Genomic DNA, 25,605 nt, shown 5'->3' with positions numbered 1-25,605 from the left:
TTGTCAATCAGCTGGACCACATTTGTTTTTGTTTTAGGAATTCTTAACTAAACCTAAACTAAAAAGGTCTACAGATAAATAGGGTACTACTAATTACTCATCGGAAATGTCACATGTGGCTGGCATCATAAGACAAGATTACTCGTTCTAACTGGATTTTAATTGAAAATGCAAGTCATATGTTTCTGAATTATTCATTTTACAAATACGATTAATTAATTGAGGTGTTTCGGACAATAACATTTTTTTAATTAAAACACAAAAAAAACTAATATTCATTGTAGAATCCAAATTACTTAATAAATACCTTACAAATGCTTTGAATTATTGTAAATAAGTTTAAATACATATACAATTCCTTAACATTTCACTGACTTCCTTATTCCAAAAATTTGCCTCCGTTATGCCGGCTCATATTGTTTCTCCGTATCTATGGCAATAAATCAGCTAGACTCTCCAGCGTCTGTAACTGATGGTGACAGTCTTTAAGATCTCATTTTTATATTGTTTTTGAAATACATTAAATCAATAACAACAAACCATTATCAATGTTAAAGTCAAAATAAACCCAAAAACAAGAATCAAGAAAACAAAAACACGTGAAATATGTAGAATCTCATTTCATTAATATAAATCATTTAAAATGCAATTGATAGCAAACCAAAATAATTAATGTACATACATAATTATGCATAATTAAAATTTAATTTTATTATCACCATAAAGTATACAATGCATGAAATAGCATATGTATGCACAACATACATCTTTTTTTTTATTTACATAAATAATTTTTTGATGTAAAAGAATGTTGTTCAGTGATAGAACAAAAAATATTCCATTTATTACTAGTATGTAAAGATATGTCTTAAATTTTAAAGGAGAATACTAGATAAGAGCAAAATTCAGTTTACTAATATGTCCTGAACGAAATAATCTAAGCATACAGATGATATTTGAGAGTTAATTGTCCAAGAGAGTTGGTGTTTTGTCTAAGCTTTGATAATTTTTCAAATCAAGCTTGAGAGTCTGTAATTCTCATTCGCACCAAAGTTTTATTTGTATGATATATTTAGATTTTGGGAAAAAATTTCCTACTTATCTGGCCTAAGCAACCAGTGAAATGCACATAGAATCTAGCTTATCCCCCAACAATAAATTTCAGTGAATTTAATAGTATTTAAAACTGGTCTTCATGCACTTTTGTTGGCTGAAAATCATAGCTCGAAGAATCACAAATCTCAGGCGGTAAAATTAACAAAATAACTAGCCAGACACTTTTGAAATAAGAGATTTTATTAATCTCTGAAGTCTCGAAGGAATACGCTTTTAAGTTATTTCACCCCACTAATAATAATAATAATTAAAAATTAAACAAATCTCCTACACATTAAGAGAACTATTTATAATACTTTTTACTCACACTATACCACTAATTGTTTTTCAATTGAAAAATATGTATGATATATGCATACATATTTAAGTCCATACATTTTTATTTTCTCATAATCAACAAAACAAAATCCTACTCATCCCACAAATATGATTAACAAATATATTAGCTAGAACTTTACGATTTTAGGTAAATATTTTAAACTTAATACAATATAATTTGCGTAAATATTTGTGATAGCACATTTGCATTAACAGGTGAAATATATAAACAATAACTGACTAAACGCCTTGAACACTAGCTGACCATTGTTTATATAATAAAAATTAGACAAAAAAAAAACTAAAAATAAATATATTATCTATTTACTAGGGTATTCAAATTATTCGATTTTTCTCTTGTTCGAATAATTCGATCACATGTTTAAAATTAATCGAATTATTCGAATAATTTAAATTTTTTTTAAAAAAGTAAAGAATGATGTTTTGATGTCGGTTTTTTAATATTTTATTGTTAAAGAAAAACAAAAACTAACGTTAAAGTTAACAATTCAAGTACTGATAATCTTAAAAAACATTCAAAAACAAAGTCCATCATTAAATTTTCAACAGAAATATTCTGATCAGATTAACTCCCGAACAATCTACAAAACAATTGACTAGCAAACCCTTTAGTTTCCGTTTCGGAGCTATGCTTTAAAAAATTGAGCTAGTTGGACATGATCCTGAATTCAAATACAATATAAACGTATTAAGAACTTTTTTATGTCCTTCATTAATTGGGGTTTTAAATTGAGTAACTAATTCTTTAGTAAATTAATTATTCACTATTAATTATTCTATCAAGGTTGCCGAATCTTTGCTTAATAAAGTGGTCTTGGGGAATTACAAAATAAAGGGAATCTGTTCAAAGTTTGATATCATTGTCAGTGAACGTGGCTAATTTGAAGTCAGGCAGTGCATGATTGACGCATTTATAAATATGCAAAAAGTTTATTACCATGTTAGACAAAGATGTTCAACGATGTTCAAAATCATGTATAAGACGAACTCCATACTTTTCATGCAACAAAACGTTAGTTTGCAATATTTGTGTTTATCATTAGATTTATTAAATATTTTGCAACACTTACATACGCGGTTAATAACATCACTTATATACATATATCTTAAGATCATGGCCTTCATCTATTTCAATGTAATCATTATAAATGTCATCCTCAATATCACTTTAAACGACCGTTTCAAAATCACATTCAACACCACTTTAATCTAAGTTAATATTTTGATTATTAATTGCGATTCTTCTAATATTTCGCCAGCTAAATAACAAATATTTTATTCCGTACCTTTTATTTTCATTGGTTCAAGTCCTATGTTTAAAATTTTGAATGATTTGTTTTTAGAATTGTAACTTCTTGCAGAATCTACAGTGATCGAAAGTCTCTTTGTCTTTAGTTATTTGTCGAATTTCAGAAACAATACAATTTTTGTGAGTCATTAGTACATAGTTAAATTTGGAATTATGAAAAATTTTAAGCAATTTAATAAATTTAAATATATATGAACTTTTATTCGTTTTATTCGATTATTCTACATTAAATTCTTCGAATTATTCGTTATTCGAAAATGGCCATTTTTAAATTGTTCGAATAATTATTCGTGAGAAATTATGCGATTAATCAAACGATCATTAGTCGAATGAATACCCTATTATTTACTCTATACCTTTGAACATCTTCACTAAAAACTAATTTCAAATTAAAATTTTTATTTACTTACAGAACGATACAAATACGGAAATTTTTAAAAGCTAACAACAGCTACGCAGAGCCTGAGATAGAGAGAGAGAGTACAAATCTGAAAACTGAAAATTATTTCAACATGGAGACTGAATCTTTAAATCGTAAAAATTCTTCACGAAAAAATTCCGTTGTCAATGGAAATGGCGAGACAACGGCCAAACCGGAAAGTGGTGATGGCGATGGCGAAGTTACTCTTAAGGCCAAAATGAGTTTACTTAATGGTTGCACTGTAATTGTGGGTTCCATCATTGGATCGGGTATTTTTGTCTCGCCCACAGGTGTCCTCATGAATACCGGCAGTGTTAATATGGCTTTAATTGTCTGGGTGGCATCGGGTCTATTTTCAATGGTAAGTTATCGCTAGAAAATGCTGTAACTATTTAGTTTAGCGTACTACTAAGTATTTAAATGCAAATTTACTTAACAAACAAACAAACAAAATTCAATTATTTTATAGTCTTTAAAATAAATTAGAACAAGTGATAACCGGTAGAGAGTATAATGAATTTAAGTACATTGTAGTTATAGTGGGAGAACAGTATTTGTACTAGTACTACAAATGTAGTATCTTGAGTAATTACATTATTATAAATAAATGTTGAATTGTGTCGATATGTATTTCGTTAAATTAATTAAATAAGTAGACATGTGGAATTTGTTTATTTATCTTAAAATGCACTACTTCTAAGTAAATATGATTAATTCGTGAAAAGGTTTGTAATATACTCATGTAGCAGAATGGTATTCATAATAATGAAGTCATTCTCATATGACTATCCTTAAAATCTTTACTTATTCCATAATATATTATATATTAATAACATCGGCTTTATACTGGATATAGAGTAGTATTCAAATTAAGAAGTCTGTAACTAGTTATATATCTGTTCAGTTTGTTTATTTATTTTACTTTAACATCAGGGAATTTTCTGTTTCTTAAAAGCACAATCCACTGTTAGGTAAGACTGGAAACTAGGTCTGTTTATCACTTGTTTATCTGGGCGAAATATTGTAAATAACAAATTTATTTAATATTCATAAATACGTTTTAAAATAATAACAACATTGTATTCAACATTCGCATCTGTACACGTTTCAAAATAAATATTTCAAAAGTCTTACAAATGGCGAATAATAATTTAAATATTAAATTTTATTTACGAGATTTGTATTAAATCACCAGTTGTTCAACAACAGGTGTGTAAGTAAAAGCTTTTTTATTCATAAGGAATATTTGAAAATTAGATCCACAGTCAAACTTTGTTTCCAAATGGAATGAAAACTATTTAACAATCGCTTTGTTAAAACCAGTTAAAGAGCAAATCACAAAACGTCGTAGAATATACTTAATTCAGGCAATGGGAAACAATTAGAACCGCAACAGAAAATTTCTGTATTAAACATATTTGTATATATACATAATATTTCAGTCATAAGAATTGTAATAGATCTGCTTTGAGGCCAAAAAATTCATAATATTCCACACATTTTGCAATCAATTCTAATTTCTATAATGTTATTCATCCAAATTCGATACATTTCTTACTGAAGGTTGAACTCAGTTTTAGTTTTCTAGATTATTTTCGACCTTCTAGCTAATTGTGTTATACATTAAACTGTATTACTGGGTAATGTAGGAAGTACCGTGTAAGGTAACTAAGTATTGCATATACACTGGTACATATTCCTATAAACACAGACTAGTTTTTTTTAAAAAAATTTTAAAAATTAAACAAGAACATATTTAGGGGGCTACAAATTTGTTTATTAAATTAGTTAAGACTTCACTTAAAATATTGTTTACAAAAAAAATTCATTTGTACTTTATTTATTTTTTTACTTAATTTTCGAGATTAACAGCCATTTTTAAGGGTATTTTCCTATAAACACACTTTAATTTATGGGCCACTGTAGATTTATTAATAATGTGTGGATGATCCTTTGTTATGGATTGTTTAAAAAATACGGTCTGGCATTGATTCCACTAATTTTTTAAGCAGATCGGGATCGATTTCCTCCCAGACTTGTTTAATTTTTAGTTTCAGCTCTGTCACAGTCATTATGCTTTCATTCTGGGCATTATTTGCATAAACTTTACGGGCAATGTATCCCCACAAGTTCTCCATTGGGTTTAAGTCCGGAATACAAGCCGGCCAGTCCAACAGAGGAATGCTCTGTTCATTAAACCAAGATTTCGATTGCTTAGAAACATGGATTGCAGCATTATCTTGTTGGAATATGCAATCTTCATCCATTTTTTCATCCATAAATGAGAGAAGAGCATCTTCCAACAGTTCGTTATAAATCGCATTATTCATTTTTGTCCGAACAAAATATATTTTCGACTTGCCAACTGCAGAAAACGCTGCTCAAACCATAACACTGCCACCACCGAAATTACGTTTTGACATCCGAACATCGTTTGATCTCAAATCGTGTCAATACCATGAGTATGAGTTAGAACCGTCTAAATTAAATTTTTTTTCGTAAGAGAAAATTACTTTTTCCCACTCATCTGTCCATTTCATATATTTTCTTGCGAATTATAGACGATTTTCTTTATGGAGCTTTTTTAGCATTGGTTTACATTTCGGCTTTTTCCATTTTATGTTTTCATCGTTTCGTAAAATATGTGCAACGTGTTTGGAAGTCACTGGAAGATTCAATTTATTCTTTTTTTGTGTGGAATTCAATTTGTTGCGGGTTGCTTCTTGTTTTATTAGATTATGTTGTCTTCTTGTTAGTTTTGTATTTCCCTTTGTAGGTTTGCGAACTCCATAATTTTGACCTTTCTTCAAGAAATTTCGCACCACACTTTCCGAACGATCGATTTTACGTCCGATTTCTCTATTGGAACATCCTTGGTCGTGAAAAAATTAAATTTTAATCTTTTCTTGATCGAACAAAAAAGTTCCCTTGAGCATCTTTAAAAGTGATGAAATTTATTGATTCAAATAGAAAAAGTTGCAGTAAATTGAGATGTTACTATTAGAAACGTGCCTTTGGTTAAACAAAACTAAAATTAATAATATTTTATTTTTGGTAACTTTTTTAAAAACAAATTTCACGTCTGCGTTTATACGAATCTTCCACTTAAAATAGCACCAAGAACATTTGATCGCATAATTACGGCAAACAAAAAGAATAAGGAAAAACTTGTTTAGTTTCAAAAAGTACCGTTATGTTGTCTCTCATTAAAAAATTTAAATTTTGCTTTTGGATGAGAACAACAAAGATATAACAAAAATACAGTGCCTTTATAGGAATATGCACCAGTGTAGAAAGCGTTTAAAATCAGTCAAGTTTTGACCGGGTAATTTTAAACGTTAGGTTATAATTAAGATCACAATTGGAGACACTTGAAAATTCACTGTCAGATATGTAATACTTTGATATTACATATTTAATATCATTATTTTATTCGCTTGGAGTTGACTCATTCAAGTAAAAAGATATCAACTTTTTTTTCCCGATTTTTATTATTTTCAGTCAAATAATTACTCGAGTGTCCTTCAAAAAGTTTTAATGATCAGATATTCTTATCTGGTTAACAAAAGAAACCGAAAATAATACAATGGAGAAGCGGATCAAAATGGTGCTCCATTTTGGGACCTCATGAAACCGATACTGCCCACAACATAAACTCAAATATAGACTAACCTCCATAGCCATTCAAAATTTTATTGAAATCGGACAGTCAATTTAAAATTTACAGATTTATTTCCATTTTTAAAGTCCCCTATCATTTGACCCTGCTGGATGTTTTTAGGAATCTCGTGGCTGTGATGCCTAATTAGGTGTTCTCAATGCTGAACTGTTGATTATATTTCCGTCATCGGCACACAAATGACTAAGATATAAGGAAAAAACCTCAATTGTTTTACTAACTATTTTGAAAAAAGTTCACAATTTTTATCAATTTTGATCACACATTTTTTAAACGGCAAAATATTGTGTTTTTACCTGATTTTTCCCTTAATATCGGAATTAATATTTTATTGAGGATTTTTGAAGAATAAAATTGATTTTAACCATTTAGTATAACTGTAATGAATCAGTTTATTTAATTCTAAAAAATTGACTGAGTTTTTCGTGATTTTAAAAGTTGAGGGTAATTTTTACCCCAAGTTCTATTAAGGGTTAAATTTAATTTTTATGCTGTTATTGTAAATACTAGACTTCTTAAGTTTCATCAAAATCGGCACAAAAATATATCTCATTTCGCTATATTTCCATGAAAAATTCCAAATACTGATAAAATTGACCTTTGACCTTCACGATTTAAGGGTTAACGTTTTCCGATTTTAGTAAAACTTTCGGACTGAATTTAAAATTACCTGTACTATAATATTCTTAACAGGTTTTACTTAAAATGCATAACAGTAAGAAAATTAGCTTTTCTCGCAAATCGCAAAATTTAAATCACAGGTACGGAAAAACTGTATGAGGTATTGACATAATTTTTTCATATTTTTATTCCGTATTATGTTCTGAATAAATACCAATGTGATGATCAAAAAATTCTGAAATTTGTTTAACAAAATTTTTAAAAATTTTAAATTGGAGTTTTGAAACTGCCGTTAAAAAAATAAATTTGTTTGGTCATACCTGCGAATAGGTTAACGTTATCATACGATGACAAAAACTCATATACAAGTAAATATGGATATATTTTAAGTAAAAATGAGCTTTTATTTTAATATTTCTCAAAATATGTTAATTTTGTTCCTACATTTCTTGTTCTAGTGGCCTGAGACACATTAATGGCCTGGCGAATTTTTAATAACTTTAACATTTTTAACCAAATTTTGTCTTTTTTATCTCATTAGAACGACAATTTAAATCTATAAAACATGCGTAGTTAGAGAAATTTTTCAAATCTGATTGTAGATAAACAAATTTGAACCACTATTATTGTTATTATTTTCTCTAAATTGAATATCGCTAAAAGTTGTAATGTTAGGCATCTTAACAATTCCTTTAAGAGTATAGACTTTAAATTTGATTCATTTTTAATAACCAAATTTTTCTTCTTTCAAATTTTCTTTCTTTTATTTCAACATTAATACTTCTTCTACGATAAATGTATCAGCAACACCCCTATACAATAGATTGTTTCGGCATTAAAACATATCTTATTCAATTTGATTGAATTCTCTGATACAGATGTAATTTATAAAGATAGAGAGAGTTGAGGTTTGGCTTAATGGAAATTATACATATGATGAAAGAAAAGTAAGTTTCTTTTTGTAGGAACATGAAAATCCATTATTTATTACTTTATTTCTAAGAAGAAACATTCCAAACTGATATCACTTTTACAAAGTCAGTTGAAGTGATCCTTTACTGTTTTTTTATTAAAATGATGAAAGAATACGTAGGAGAATATTTAACATTTCCATAAAATTAATTTGAAACAAATCAAATTATTATACCATATTTGAAAGATTCCCCATCCATTTGATGATATACTTACTTGTTTAGCATACATAAATAATTACACATCTACCCTTAATACTTTATAAAAAAAGAAACCCACATATTTGAACGCATTACTTCCTGTTTGCAAAATACCCACACAGAATTCTATGATGAAGACATACCATAAATATGTCTGCCATCATCACTATAACTAATGAAATAACTTGAAAAATTCTTAATAATACTCGTAAAATAAAAAAAAATATATACAACATCAAAAACATCTATAATAATGGCATGTAAAACTAAAAGAGTTGGGGATGGGAGGGAAATTAAATTGAACCTTAATTCCGCTAGATAGACACTACAACTGCAACTCCTACAGGAAACGACATGAAGAAATAAATAAAGGAATGTTTTACTTAAGAATGTACTCGCAAGATGAGTGTTGTGCTCTAGTCTGTACAAGTGAATATTCAATTTCATTTGAAAGTTTTTGCTCGCATTAGGATGGTAGTTATTTAGATGTCCTTTAAAGGATGTTCCAGTTGGACGGTCACACATGACAAATAGTTACTCTTATGCCCGTAATTTCAACAAATTGATACGAGTGCTTTTTTACTCGTAGATATTTATTTGACATTAATTTCAACTCCATATCTACGGGTTACCATTCAGGTAAATTTATCTGCAGGGTATTTCACACCGAAAATATATATTTGTTGAAATTATGGACCTTTTTATTTAAAGATTACAAGATAAAAATGAAATCGCTTAAATTAATTCAGAATCTTCAACCATGATTGGAATTCCGACAGATTGCTGGGACCATCTTTAATTTTGAATAACTTTTTATGATTTCGGATCAAAACTTTTAAATTTTCCAAATTCCTACACCTAAATAAATACCGCCCTACTGCCAATGTAATACGGATTTCCTTTTTATCTACAGCATTTTATTAAATAAAATAAAGAATACGAGTTTGTACAGAAACCACTTGAAGACATGAAGTGTCAATGTTTATAAAAGCATGAAAATCAACTGTCAATCGCATGGTTCAAAAAGACAGAAAGACGTGTTGAGCATATTTATTTATTTTGTGTAAATTGTAATTGATTTTAATAAATAGTCACATGCACACATCATAATTTTCATATAATTTATAGATTATTTTAACAAGTATGTATATCTATTCTATTTGTTTTAGGTTGGTGCCTACTGCTATGCCGAATTGGGTACAATGATTACAAAATCTGGTGCAGATTATGCATATATTATGGAAACATTTGGTCCATTTATGGCTTTCATACGTCTGTGGATAGAGTGTATGATAGTACGTCCATGTTCACAAGCCATTGTTGCTCTAACATTCAGTGTGTACGTATTGAAACCCTTCTTCCCCGAGTGTACACCACCCGATGATGCATCGAGATTATTGGCGGTATGCTGCATATGTAAGTGTATTTAGCAAAACTTAATATACTATTGATTTATATTAATTCATTTTAACATTACAAAATTTCCATAGGAATTTTTCAAATCTTGTAAGGAAATATTTTATTAGATTTCGTTAAGCGTTGCACAGTGGTTTAGAAACTTTTTATTTTGAAAATAATTCGGTAGCTCGTTTCAGTCAATGTGGAATGAGGTGTTTTTGAGTTGATTTATATTTACATATTTTGATGTGATTTTTTATTACATATTTCCAAAATAAAAAGTTTCTAAAACACTGTACGTTCTTATCATTTTGCCCAAGATTTCTAAGAGTGTAGAATCTCTTTAGTGTAAATATGACAAATACATTATTAATGATTTCTAAACACAATACAAAATTGTTTACATTATTTTGTTTAATTTTCTGTTCTTGACCTATAGATTAATCATTTTACTATGTGTGTGGTTAATTAAATACTTCCCTGTTAATTACTTTTGAGTACACTTATATCATCAAGTATTATTGATGAAATGTGAACTGAACACACAATTGTGAGAGTTTCATATAATTAGATTTTAATATAACTGTATAAATAAATAAAAAGCTAAAAATACAAGATGTAATTTTTTTACACAAATGTAATGCTTAAATAATACCAAAATAATCTCAGCAATAAAAGAAATGAAATATACAAATTTAATGCTTAATGTAATCATTAAATATGACGAGATCATCCCTTGGATTGCCAGACTAGTGCAGAATTATTGTGACACAGGCAATAAACTTCCGGCAATCGGTATCACTGTATCCCGCAGGATATTATATTTTCGTGTTGAGTTTGGTTGGCTTTCAGGGAAAGAAGTAAGAAAGTATAATAACATACACTGAGTATATGAGTAATAGTGTTTATAAACCGGTTAACCGAAAAACCGGTTTTTCTTCGAAATCTAGGTTTTTTGCGAACCGGTTAATTTAAAATGTTGATTTTCGGTTAACCGGTTTATACGGTTTTTACAACACAAAATTTAGGTCTAAAATTAAGAAATCTCATGGTTTTGTGCATTTTTATATTCAGTGTACACTAGAGTGACCCTTAGAATTAAATTTTTTGAAATGTTGAAACGGTACCCCCTGAAAACTTTCGTAATGACCTAAAATACCACCAACAAAATTTTTAGCTTGTTCTAAGAAGGGCAACCTGTGCAGTTTTGAGGTGCATTTACAAGGGGAAAAAATGCATTTTTTTCAGTTTTTTTTTTTTAAATTTTGCTATTAAGTAATTACTTTTGCAATTTAATTTAAAAGAATCGAAATGTTTACGTAATTATCGTACTAATGAGATATAAAAGACAAAAATTGGTTAAAAAATGTTAAAGTTATTAAAAAATCGCCAGGCCATTTACGTGTCTCAGGCCACTAGAACAAGAAATGTAGGAACAAAATTAACATATTTTGATAAATATTAAAACAAAAGTTTATTCTTACTTAAAATATATCCATATTTACTTGTATATGAGTTTTTATCTTCATAGGATACAGTTAATCTAATCGCAAGTACAACCAAAAAAAAATATATTTTTTAACGGCAGTTTCAAAACTCCAATTTTTAAAAATTTTGTTAAACAAATTTCAGAATTTTTTGATCATCACATGGGGATTTGTTGACAGCATAATAGGGAATAAAAATGTTAAAAAAGTATGTCAATACCTCCTATAGTTTTTCCGTACCTGCGATTTAAATTTTGCGATTTTCGAGAAAAACTAATTTTTTGGCCATATTTTGGCGAATGAGCCGAATTTCCTTACTGTTATGATTTTTAAGTAAAACCAATTCAGAATATTATAGTCCAGGTCAATTTAAATATAAACAAAAGCAGTTTAGTAGTTTAAAATTATAACAACTCTTTATTTATTAAAATTTACACAACAATTTAAATAAACCCTTTCTTTTAATGTACCCACTTTAAAAACACAGTTGATGTTACTTCTAACAGCATCTATCATAATACTAAATACTGACTGTAAACGTTGCCACTATTTATACACAGAGCCATAATCCTTCCAGTAGCTTCATGATAGTTCTATTTCTACAATGATCAACAGTTATGTCAACTGCTGTTAGAAGTCTTCAGAAATAGAAATGTTGAGAAACATGATGCAACTTGAAACCAGCCATTAGAAACCGTTATATATGAATTTAAATACAATTTCGTAAAAATATGTTTCTTTTACAATTTCAATAATTTCGGAGCTATGACTAATCATGGACCGATCGTAATTAAATTAAGACACAAGCTTTTCGTAGATACAAAACTTATTTGTGTTGAGTTTTATTTGGATAACAAAATCATTAAGAGATTTAGGTTATAGTCACTCGGAAGTGGGGTTATATTGGAGCTATGACAACTTATAGACCGATCGCCATGAAATTATATGAAACTTATTTTTGTTAAATTGTATATTGATACCAAAAGTGGGCCGTTGGACTGTATTTTATGTGGATATCAACATTTTTAAGAGATTTGTGCTCGTTAAAGTGATTTTCGGAAGTGGTCTTTATATGGGAGCTGTGGTCAATTATGGATGGATTCGCACAAAATGCTTAAATATGACTTATTTCCCACTATGGTGGTGTATTCTGTAAATAGATATGATTTTGTTCTACATACTGTGGCCAAACTTCGAGCCTATCTTGTCCACTGTTTTCTTAGGATTTTGTTTGACCCTCCGTTGCTCGGTTGATACAAGCAAACATTTTTTATTGTAAATTTTTTTAATCACCCTAAATTTTAAGCTATTTCTTGATAAAATAATATTTTTACTGTAATTTTTTTTGTATTACTTTTTTAAATACATTGCATTTAATATTGTTTTTATGTTTTCGAAATAAGAAGTGAAGAGATTATTTTCAAACGCGCCTCTTTTTATTGATATCAATTTGATACATTGCGACTAGTAATGATTGAAAATGATTGCGACTAACGGAGGGTTAATATACACTTTGAAGTACAGTTTGTATTCCTCCTTATGTCTGCTAACTCTAGCCAATTCAGCTGATGATCATTCTGTATCATTTTGTGGATCGTCATTATTTATTAATTGTCCATTTCAATGATTCGACCTTACGACTGGTATTTTCTGTTTCTATCCAAAATCGCCTCTAGTTTATATTTTTAATAATTTGCTATTAATCACTAAAAAACATAGAACATGGAATCTTTAAATTTAAAGCGAAAGTTGCCCTTTTAGTTTTGGAAAGTTCTGAACTAGCTTTTTACAAGGCTGGACTTTTTAAACATTTAAGAATAATATGTTATTCCTTTGACCCCTTTTACTTTTAAGTGTAACCGGTTCATTACAAAGCATTCGCCTTGATTTTTGCCATTCCGGAATCTATTTATGTGGGATCATAGATTTTGATTTATTTCGGTTATCGAGCAATCTGAAAAATCATTTCATCTTACTTCGATCGATTCTTGTCGCCTCAAAGAATCTGTGTTTCTACAGATCTGTCTCGGCAGGATTTGTCTGTAACTCATCTTAGACTTCTACTCTTTAGTTTATTTATAAGAGTCTATGACAATTTTAAAAAATAATATTTATGTTGACGACAATATTGTTTAAAGTCTAAGGAGAGCACTAAGAGACGACAGTTTTTTTTCTGAGTGCTGTTACAAACGATGGGATATGAGTGAAATGCCAGCTCTCCTAGCTCTCTAAATGCAAATATTGTATGAAAGTAATTATTTATACTCCATTTAGGTATATTTCCCACACTTTTATGTGTTGTTGTTTATTTAAATTTTTAATTATTTCTTGTTTTATATTAAAGTCCAGAATTATGTAAATCGCTAAAATTCTTACATCATACAATCTAAACAAAGATTTTTCTTAATCGTAATCATTTCATGTTTAATAGCCCGAAAGAATAATATATAATAGTGACAGTGTTGAGTGATAGTAATAAAATGTAAAGAAAAACTTGATGTCTTCAGTCGAAGAAAACACAATATATAACAGTACACTTAAATTTGTTATCAGTTAATCCGAAAATACCTTAACCAAAATAAAATATTTGTTTAAAGTGTTCCAGTTATCATGAATAGTATATTAAGTGTTTGTTGAAAATGGTCCTTCGGTTTCAATTTTTCGCTTAAATGTATAGAAAGTTACAGTTGTTTCACAAATAGTTATAATTTAATTTAGAAAATTAGTTTTTGAACGAGTATACTACCATAATTATATGGAAATGGTCCTTCCGACTGCTTTTTAACATATTATTACGACTGCTTTTTAACATATTATTACAGTTATTTATGCCTCCGATTTTTAAAATTAAATTTGCCACTATTTCTTTTAAAATATTTTTCCTATAAACACTTCAATTTCTTTCATTTCCTTAAATAAATCTTAATCAAAGTGTTATTTTCTCTACATTTTAGGTGTCTTAACATTTGTTAACTGTTGGGATGTTAAATGGGCTACCGCTGTGCAAGATATCTTCACATATGCCAAAGTAAGTTACATAAAAGCTTTACGAAATTTATGTTTTAAATTAAACGCCACGCATATGTATTCATTTATTTCTTCATCCCTATCAGCTTTTGGCCTTGTTTATCATCATTGCATCTGGTCTATATCAATTGTATATGGGACATACCGAATACTTTACATTCGAGAATACAGATACTAGAGTTACATCACTGGCATTATCATTTTATTCCGGGCTGTTTGCGTATAACGGATGGTAAGTTGTTGGAGCAGAACTGCTACTACGTTATGGGAATGTGGGGGTGGATGGGTCAATTAGTAATTTTATAACAATTTGTTGCTGCTACCATGCTGCTGGTTGGCTGTTTGGTAATGTGTGAGATTTTATGAAACAACAAATTGTTTTAGGAAAAAATAATAGGATTTACAATTTACTGCTGAAATAACGACAGGGATACTGAGAAAAGAAGACATGCGAACGACAGAAAAGCATTAAATTAATAAAATTGAATAATAATATGGCCAAGATTTAATGACATCAAGTTCTTAGTATCTAGTTCCCAAAGGAATGTAGAGACAATTTAATCAACGTACATAATTTCATTTATTTTCTAAGGAATTATTTGTAGTATTAAATGAAATAAATATAAATATATTTAAAATAAAAACAGATTCATGGAACTGAACTTGTTGCTACTTAAAATGTTAAGTTAAACATAAAATTCATTCACTATTTCATTATGGGAAAAAATGGTGGATATTTTTATCTATTTCATTCAAAAAAAAGATGTGTTGACAAAACTAAAGAAATACATCATTGAATTAAAGAATATATCTTCTTTAAAACACACTTTCCAATTTGTTTCACCCTCCAGGAACTATTTGAATTTTATCATTGAGGAACTTAAGGATCCCGTAAAGAATTTACCACGTGCTATTGCCATTTCATGTACCCTTGTTACCGTTGTCTATGTCTTGGCTAATGTCTCCTTTTATACCCTGCTGTCGCCTGAAGAAGTTTTAGGTTCTCAAGCTGTAGCTGTAACCTATGCTGAGAGAGCTTTTGGTGTAATTGCTTGGACCATTCCCGGTAAAACTACCTAAACTCAATATAAAATCATAATTTCATTTTATAATTTCACAAATTTCTTAATTTTAGTTTTTGTGGCCCTGTCCACCTTTGGAGCTGTTAATGGTATTTTATTGACCTCATCACGTTTATTCTATGCTGGTGCCAATGAGGGTCAAATGCCTGAAATTTTAACTATGATTCAAATCCAACGTTTCACACCCACTCCTGCAGTATTGGCCATGGCCTTGTTGTCCATGTTGTACTTGACGGTATCGGACATTTTCGCCTTGATCAATTATGTTGGTTTCGCCACTTGGGTAAGTTGTTTAAATGTTTAAAATCCTGTATAGCAATATATAACTCTTTTTAATATTCCAGTTAAGTATTGGTGTTGCTGTCTTATGTTTGCCCTGGTTGCGTTGGGCTCAACCCAATCTACCCCGTCCAATCCGCGTTCCCTTGGTCTTCCCTATTGTCTACTTGCTTGCCACTATTTTCGTGACCGTTGTACCCATGTATGCCAGCCCCGTTGAAACTGGCATTGGTATTCTAATGATCCTGACCAGTATACCCGTATATTTGGTATTTGTTGCGTGGAAAACTAAACCCATCTGGTTCCAAAAAACTATGGGTAAGTTTTAGTTATTGGCTAGGAAATAATTAATACTTACATATGTCTGTATGTATATTTAATCAAATCAAAATAATCACCAAGCTTTTTATAAAATCTGCTATTTTAATTTATTGTGTTATATGTCTATTATTTATACTTTTTAAAAAATCCTAACCATTCATTGAACTTATTTTTATAGGTGGATTTACTCAAGCTTTACAAAAAACGATGATGGTTGTCCGACCCAAAAGTTCCTCAAAGGTTTTTATTTGAATTTTTTTTTTAATTTTATTTGTTATTTCTTTTCTCTTTCTGTCATGTTAATAAGGTTTTAGATTAATGAATCTGATATAGGTTTTAGAAAATAGAACTTTATTATCATGCCAGTTTAATTTTGTTTACTAATTTAATTTTAAGTTTTTCTTAGAATTTTTTTCCTAATATGCCTGCTCAGTTTTAGTTTGAATGCACCTTTTTAATAATAATGTTTGAGTTGCACAACTTTTATTTGTATCATTGTGGAATTTAATGTATGTGTGTCTGTAGACAAGGTAAATTTTAAAATAACATCGTTGTGGGATTCAGAACTCAAATTCCATACACCACAAGAATTTTGTAAAATATTTCAGTATTTAAAAATTATTTTATTACATAAATTTGGAATTGAATTTTAGTAAATTAATGGATTTTAGTAAATTAATGAACAGAACAGTTTTCTTAAGATCTTTTGTATATTAAGTTCAAATTCGTTTCTCAATTCCCCATCCAGTCGGATTGCTCATGTAGGATGAATAGAGTATCCTGTTTTTAATAAAACTCTTTCCCAAAATTTCCTACGAACGAAACAAGGAAGGGGTTTTTGTCGGTCACAGAAACAGCAACATAGATATAGTATGATTACAATAGCGTTATGTGAAACTACTTCGATAATACAAATATTACATGCAAAAGGTTGCAAAAATCTTTTAGCAAACTCTGCAAAATAGATGCTTGAATGTTGTTAAAGATCCATTTCTATATGAATTTCTTTCTTCTGAACTTGCAAAACTAGGAACAAACAAGACAAATTTCAAAGGTTATTGGGATGTAGTTTGTCTTTTATATATCAGACTTGCTCAATCGCATTTCATTTCTGTATTCCCTATTAATCGTTCATGAGAATACCTCGACTGGCATTCGCAATCAGACCTTAACAGTTCATACAGTACTGACAAATTAGAAGTATGTAGATAATGTATGAATTTAATGACAAGAGGTCCTAACGAACAATGATCTGTCTGAAACACGATTATCATCATTATCATCCTAAAGAACACAAGAGCCAACAGCACCAGAAATATGTTGGCTCTATCTTAACTGAAAGGGCAAAACTGCTCCAGTCATCTGTCAAAATTTGAACAAGCTACGTCATTTAATTTTTGTTTGACAGCCATTGATAGCAGAAAGTGAAAAAAAGCCATTACTCAAATAAAGGCTAATCTTGCTAAATACTATAGTAACTCTGCACCATCATCTAGGACGAAAGATGCCTAACGTCCTAGACGCCCAGTTGAGGTCTCTGCACCCGAAACAAATGAAACAATTCACGATATGGTGTTGGCCGATCGGAGATTGAAAGTGAAATATTGTGGAGGCTATATGCATGTCATATGACTCAGTAGTTTCAATTTTGAATAATCACTTGGGTATGCGAAAGCTTTCCGCAAGATGGTTTGCTCACTATCGAGTGAATAAAAGAGAACACTTATGTGAAGTTACCATGACAAAAATCCATGAATTAGGCCACGGAATGTTCCCTCTTCTGATTTATTCTCCAGATTTAGATCACAAAGAAGACTATGTTGAAAAATAACACATTCGATTTTGTACGATCTTTAAGGGTTAAAAAAGTTATGTACCTGCTTTTGTCGGCAAGTAAATCATAGACTTTTTGTGATTAAGAATTTCGAAAAGTTGTTCTTCATACGCAAACAGCTAAATGTGATGGAGTAATGCAGAATAACGTATCAACGATTAGTCAAATAACCAGCTCAGTTGCGACAAACGGAGGGTTAATCAAGTTTTATTCAAAAAAGTCACATGGCTTTGTAGTCATGTGAGTACTTTAGTGACATACAATTAATAATTGTTCTAAGATTCATGATTTAAAGGTATATATTTAACGATATGCCAGATAACGATCTTATAATATAAGTTCCCGCACAACATCCATAGTTTTAGTCACATTTATTTATTTTATTCGACTGTGTTCGTGTGAAAACATGTCTATAAGAAATGATGATCTTGCAATATCGAAGTTTTCTGGCACATTAATCTATTTTGTAAGACCTTTGAATGCTAAAAAGTAAAAGTTCGGATTGTTTTGGTGGAGAAGGATTGCTGTTGATGAATTTTACGTTATTCGGTGTCGACATGTTCGATGTTCCAGAAGAAATATTTTCTTTCAAGTTCTTCGGACGCGAGCAACATTTGTATGTAAAGCTTCCCAGTTCAGATGGCTGTCACCACTGGTTATCGAATTGACATGTGACTAATTACACTGTGATAGTTGAAAAAACTGCCAAAAGGGGCACCCGCCGGGATAAACTATTTTATCTATCTCTACTACGAGGCTGTAAAATGACAATAGTCCTGGCAATTTATGATTTGTAGTGAGTGGGAAGACTTGTCACAAAAGTGAAATGAAAACAATAGAATAGAATAGTAACTAAATATTAGTCTCATACACTGTATAAAAGTAATACATTGTCAATGACAAAACTGAAAGTTAGATTTATGACTTGTCGCTTATATTTTTTCTGTAAACGAGTGGAACTGATGCCGAAGTGTGGTTAATTTTTAGGCCTAGTCACATAAAACGCATGTAATATCAGTTATCAAGCAGCTTTTTTTTGGCACTTAACTTTTTACTGCCTCCCGGAAGATATTTCCTTCAGTATTTGTGTTTACTTACTAATATCTCAATTACCTTTAACACTTCGAAATTTACTAACACATTTTTTTTAACAAATTAGAATAAAGGTTAACTGTAAAAAAATGAATGTGAATTTAAATGTTTTATGAAAAATTTAACTTTTAAATCGAAACTAAAAAATTGGATTGAGGCATGCCTAATATTAAAATTTAGATAATAGAAAACTTACAAACTAATATTTAAACTAATCTTTATTAATTTTCTTTTTTCATTCACAGTAAGTCTCACCAGGTTTTTGCAGAAAGTTCTAATGGTTCTTGGCAAGACTAAACCAGCTCAGGTGTAAAACAAAACAAAATAATTCAAAAAAAAAAGAAGAATCCAAAAAAAAGAGAAAAACTGCTTTGAAATATAAACAAAATGGCATTTAAAGATTTTTATGTTAACGAAAAGTATATTTAAAAAAACAACAACACATTGTTTAAGGCTTATTATTTTGTGTATGATTTAAAATTTAAGTTTTTATAGTTGTAGTAAAGTAACAAAAGAAAAAACCCTCAAACAATAAACCCAGTTCCATGACCCTTAAGCCCCTCAGTTGTTTAAGTTAAACAAATAACTTGATTTTATAAGTATAAGTTTATTTTTTAAACTTGGAGAAAAGTGAATGAAACCAGCAAGTGATTTGAAGTAGTTAATAAAGAAACTAAATATAAATGAATATATTTTTGAATAAACTGCCACTATTTTAAACAATTCATGAGAAAAATAAATAAACATTTAAAAATCCCTCAGCGAGATAGTTGTAATCAATCAATAGAAGGAGAACATATGTATTTTATTTTAGTTCATTCCAATTGAATTTATTTTTGAAACATTGCAAAACACCCACACACACACACATATCCTTAATAAAAGAACCGAGTTACCTTTATGAAAATGATGATTATGAAATATATTAGTTATTGTTTAATTCATTAGAAATCAATTATTATTACTCTTCTAATTACCTACAAATGTAATAAATGTATTAAATTGTTAAACAAACAAACAAAAAATAAAAAAAATTCATAATTTTGAGATTATATTTAATCAAAATAAAACATAATAAATAATTATAAAAATATAAAGGAATGCTAAAGTTATGGGCAAAATAAACTCTTTCAGAAAGCAACTTATGGTAATAAAATGTTAATAAAGGTTCCTGTACTTCCAATATTTAACAAATAAATAAAAAATACCTTTAAATCTTTAATAACATTTGTTGTTTTGTGGAGTTTTATAAATCCTAGAACTAAGTTTTCCCCACTCAATTATTAGTATCTATTGCGTTACGTTACGTTGCTTGGCATTTTATGTAAATGTTTTCTTTTTTTTATAAAAACCAAAATAAATATTAAAAAAATATATTATTATTAAATGTGAATTTATTATTAAATCATAACAAGCTTTTTTGTAAAGCTTTTCATAGAAAGCATTTGTATTGAGTTTTTAAATTTATTTATTTATGTATTGTATTATGTAAAATCATAAATTACTACTCGTATTGTATGGGAAAATAAGAATTGTTGACAATAATATAATTATTACTTACTCCTCTATCTATATATAAATTGTATTATATACTCAAAAAATAATAAATGAATTTAAAAGAAAAAAAAAAACATAAAAACGAAAGTATAATATTGTAATTTATTGTATGCAGCATAATTCTGTTTATCATTTCTAATAGTTTTTCTATTTTTATTTCCATTTTTAAACTGTATACCGAAATTATTATAATTTGATTTAATCAAATGCATATTTATAAATGTATTAAGTTGATGATCATTTATTTGAAAGAAACAATAAATTAATAGACCAAAAAAATATAAAGTTGTTTATTTTTGCAAGAAGTGAGTTAATATTGGGTGTATGACTTAAAAATGCGGGTGTTGTTCAACTTTTTAGATTTTATTTTGAAACATTTGTACAATATAAATTTATTCAAAGTATTTGAGACCAAGAACTAATCAAGCCAATATCGGATACTCTGTTCTGAAGTGAGGCGTATCCCAGAGACCTAGCTCTACATCGATCGAAGCAAATAGTAAGAAGTCGGACGGGGCAAGGTCTGCACTAAAATGCGGGTGAGGCGAAACTTCCCAACCACTTCAATCTAAATATTTTTTAACTTTTTTTAGGACCCTCTTTTACTCCCACCATATACAGAGAAATACCACAGCGCCAGTTGTTTTTGGCTTTGGTGTCGATTCGGCTGGTTGGCCTGGCTTCACACACGATCTCTTATGCTTCGCGTTATAGTACTGAACCCATTTTTCATCGCAAGTAAAGATTAATGATTTTCTTAATCAAATCGACTTTCAACAATCTTTCTTTTATGGTGAAAAAAAAACTCGCGTTAAAAAAATATTTTTCCCGATTTTTACCCAATGTACATACGTCCGAACTACATATTATTCCAGTTATAGACAATAAATAGGTCAAAAATTAAGGTCGTCGTGGTTTTTTTTGCTTATATTTCAGCCATTTGTGGTTCGATTTTCTAGATTTTAAATAGCAACCGAATCGGGACAACAGGCTACGGAAAGTTGTATGCAACATACAGGCGGACATGGCTATATAGACTGCGCTATCTACAACGATTCAGAATATACATACATACATACATACATACATACTTTATGGAGTCGCAAATGAAAAATGTAGAAATTACAAAGGGAATGACAAACTATATTGTTACGTTTTAACCTTTTCAAAACGCTGGTTTATTTCCTTTAAATAAACCGGATACTTTTGATTGCAAATAAAAGCCGTTTAGTAGTTTAAAAATTGTAACAACTCTTTATTTATTCAAAATGTACAACAACCACAGAATTAAATAGCCACTCAATGTTTTTTTATACACGTTTATAAATTCTCAGAAATACAGACACAATTTATAATGTACACGAATTTACTTGAAAAACACAACACACTTTAAGGCACTCAGTAGATGTTTTTTCGAAAAGCGTCCCTGATAAACTCACTAACGACTGCAACCTCTGCCATCTGCACTCTAGATTGCTCTTTAACTGTCAAAGTTCGAACATTCTAGAACATGTGGTGTGGTGGTGTACTTTCTACAATGTTCTTTAACTGAATATTCGAATTCAAACAGCGTTGCCAACTTACGATCAATGGTCAACTGAAAGCTTTTATTTAATAATGCCCACAGATATGTTACAGTTTGCTATTACAGCACTGTTATTTGAAAGCATTATGCTACTTTTAAATCAGCCCTTAAAATCGTTATATTTGAATTCAAGTACAATTTCGTAACAATCAGGTATGTTCTGTAATCCACGTGATTTCAAATCACATACCGTTTTAAAATCACACATGTGATTTGTGCCTGTTCTGTAAATCACACTGTTATTATATTTTTCGGTGTGATTTTAAATTTTCGAAAGCACAAGAAAACAGCTGATTCGTTTATTTTAAATGTTTTGTTTTGCTAATAATTTTGTAGAAATATTAAAGTGAAAATAAAAAAATGCCTGGAGCTTCTGTTATATCTTTAATGGAATTAAAAAGAATGGAACTACATTTTATAAAAATTTTGCAAAAACTATGGCGCAAGCTCAACCACTATGTCAAAAAGAAAACAAAACAGTAAAGCTGCCACAGTACACAATTGCTTTTGGTTACCACTTGCTTCAACTTTGTTGGATTTTTTTTCCAATTTGCGCAAAAAACTTAACGCATATTGATAACTTATAATATAATCTAACAAATATTATAAATTTTATGACGAATTCTATAATTAATTTAAAGATATTGAACATATTTTAGACAAACATTAAAAAATTTTAGTCCGGCAAGCTTCCATGTATTTTCGAAAATCATAAACAGCTGACAACTGAAAACAAACCTGAAACCACAAAAGAAATCACAAAAGCAAATAAACTTATTACAGCAGAAAAGGTGTCTCTCGATTTTTATTAAATTGTAGGTGTTTTTTTAATAAAACAAGTAATTCTATAGGAAAATTAATAAAGGACATATTGTTTAATTTATTTAAATAATTTATTTTAATATTTTCCATTCAATAGCCGCAGAAATAACCAAGTGATTTGAAAACATTAGTGACTTTGTTGAACGTTTTAAAATCACAAAATTATGTGCTCAGAACACCATTTATGTGATTTCAAACCACTTTTATAAAATGTGATTTGCAGAACATACCTGAATATATACCCTTGCCACTCATGGTGAAGGGTATAATTAAATTCCAATTAATATACCTATATATCGTTACCTTAATATAGAAAGGACTAAACTTTTTTTTATAAGCCCAGATTTTCGTTTATTTCGATAAATGGTACGCTCATATATTGTTGTTATATTAATAAGTCGATGTTAAACGATTAAAAAAATTTCGATTCATATTAACCCAAAATGAGAATGAAACATGCTAATTTTAATGATTAACGGATTTCGAAAATTGTTTCTTAAAATAAGATTTCTATTCCTAATTTCTAATAATTAATTTCAGATTTCATCTGTGGATCGCTAATTAACGAATATATTTGCAATTCAAAAAATAAAACTTTTGTTTATTAACATTCATTTAAGATAAACGAAATTCAAATTTCGTTTTAAATTTAATCCCCAACTAAAATAAACTCACCATACTGCAACACTCACCACCAGCGTTGTCAACTTTACAATTTGAAAAACCACTGAAATAATGAAAAAACTCATATTTGTCGCAAAAAAAAAACAATATTACTTTGTTTAAAGATAAATTGTATTTCAAAGTATAATTTTAATTAAAATTATTAATACACAAATTTTAATAAAATTCTAAATTTCTAAAATTTTTAGAGGTACTCACAATCCAAAGTACTTGGGCTATTAATGAGGTAAAAGAGCATATTAGCACAAGTCAGAAACAAAATAAATTGGAACTACCACTTTTTTCTTTACTATTTTGCACATAAGTGCCGGTTTACACCACGATTTTTTGAGTCATGAATTTCGTATATACAAATCTTATTTGTAGTGAAATTTGTGTGCATACCTATACTAAATAAATTAAACATTTATGACCCATAAAGTTCAATTTCGGGAGGATACAATAAGTGAAATAATGGACCGATTTCAGCCAGTTTATCGACATATCTTCAAAATTGGGAACTGTATTTTTCGCACAAGGACATCGCTTAATCGACTCAGAACATGACTAAATGATAAAAAGGAAATGGAAAAAGACTGAAAGTGGTTTTCCAATATACTTCAAGAACTAACGTGTAATTTCAAAATGTTTGCCTTGGTTATTACCAGGGAAACCGGAAATATGCTCTAAAAAGGCGTTTTCAGCGCTTTAAATATGCAGTAAAAACTTTAAAATATGCAATTAAAATTTAAAAAATATGCTCATAAAAAAACAAACTTGTTCATAATTTTTAATCAAAAAATATACTTTTATTTAAAAATTAATTAAAATTTGATATTTAAGGCCCAACTATAATATGCATACACTAGCTTAAGTCAGCTTAAGCAAATGTGCGAATACATATAAAACGTATGTGACAAACTATAATGTACTTAAGAGAGTTTCGTCAAGTTTCATCGAATTTTATTTGCTTAAGCAAAGTGCGAAGCTGGTCGCACATTCCGTACGAAATCAGCTGTTTATTTATTTTATACAAAGAAAATAAAGAAATAAATGAAAAGGATGAAGAAAATTTATATATTTTGATAAAATAATAAGAAATACGTATTTTTTTAATTGCAAGTTGCACATAAATGTTCAAATGGGGCTAAATAGTTTTGAATGGACGTAAGTACATTATAGCCACCTAAAAGTTTCTTTGAATTTCCTTAAGCATTTGACAGACTTTTCGTTCGGTTTTGACATTACCTTAAGCTAGCTTATGCATATTATAGTTGGGCCTTTAGATGGCGCTATTTTAAAAATAGCAATCTATTTTTCAATTTTGAATTTTAAACAAAGGAAGTAAAAGCCTGTAACACAACAGCGAAAAATAAGTAAGAAAAATTTTTTTTTGATAAAGTCAAAATATGCTATTAAACAGTAAAATATGCTCTAAAAACGCAAAAATATGACATACATAAATATGCTCTTAAAACAAATATATGCAAAAATATGCATTTAAGGGTAAAATATGCCGAAATATGCACTCACAAATCGATGCCAAAATTCTTAAATAGTTCTGAAACGTGTAAATATCTAATCCATGTGCCCATTAGACTCACCAGAAAAAACATGCATTTGCATATTTTGGTTTCCCTGGTTATTACTAAAGGCGAATTCATATATAAGGTGGAGTCAGCCTAACGGCTGATCACTTTTTATCTAATATTTCGTGATCGGTTTTATTACTGTCACCGATTTTTTTTAGAAAGCTCTGAAAAAGAACCGAATTAAAAAGCACTAAAACAAAGCTAAAAGC

At 29.2% G+C, this 25,605-nt stretch overlaps 1 protein-coding gene across 2 annotated transcripts; it reads left to right on the top strand.

Annotated features, from left to right (window-relative positions):
• The first annotated feature begins 3,202 nt into the window (after positions 1 to 3,202).
• On the top strand, positions 3,203 to 21,019 carry LOC135963541 (Y+L amino acid transporter 2). Of its 2 annotated transcripts, XM_065515452.1 has the most exons (9): positions 3,206 to 3,546; positions 9,827 to 10,073; positions 14,497 to 14,570; positions 14,656 to 14,801; positions 15,421 to 15,635; positions 15,705 to 15,934; positions 15,996 to 16,248; positions 16,430 to 16,491; positions 19,423 to 21,019. In XM_065515452.1, the coding sequence occupies exons 1-9, from the start codon at positions 3,277 to 3,279 to the stop codon at positions 19,423 to 19,425; spliced, it is 1,500 nt and encodes a 499-aa protein (XP_065371524.1). In that variant the 5' UTR covers positions 3,206 to 3,276; the 3' UTR covers positions 19,426 to 21,019. The 2 variants fall into 2 exon arrangements, with proteins under 2 accessions (XP_065371525.1, XP_065371524.1); XM_065515453.1 differs by lacking the exon at positions 16,430 to 16,491 and having other exon boundaries at positions 3,203 to 3,546.
• Positions 21,020 to 25,605: the final 4,586 nt, after the last annotated feature.

This window comes from Calliphora vicina, chromosome 1 (genome assembly GCF_958450345.1).
Source record: "Calliphora vicina chromosome 1, idCalVici1.1, whole genome shotgun sequence".
NCBI classification, from domain to species: domain Eukaryota; kingdom Metazoa; phylum Arthropoda; class Insecta; order Diptera; family Calliphoridae; genus Calliphora; species Calliphora vicina.
This window is presented reverse-complemented; position numbering and strand designations above follow the sequence as displayed.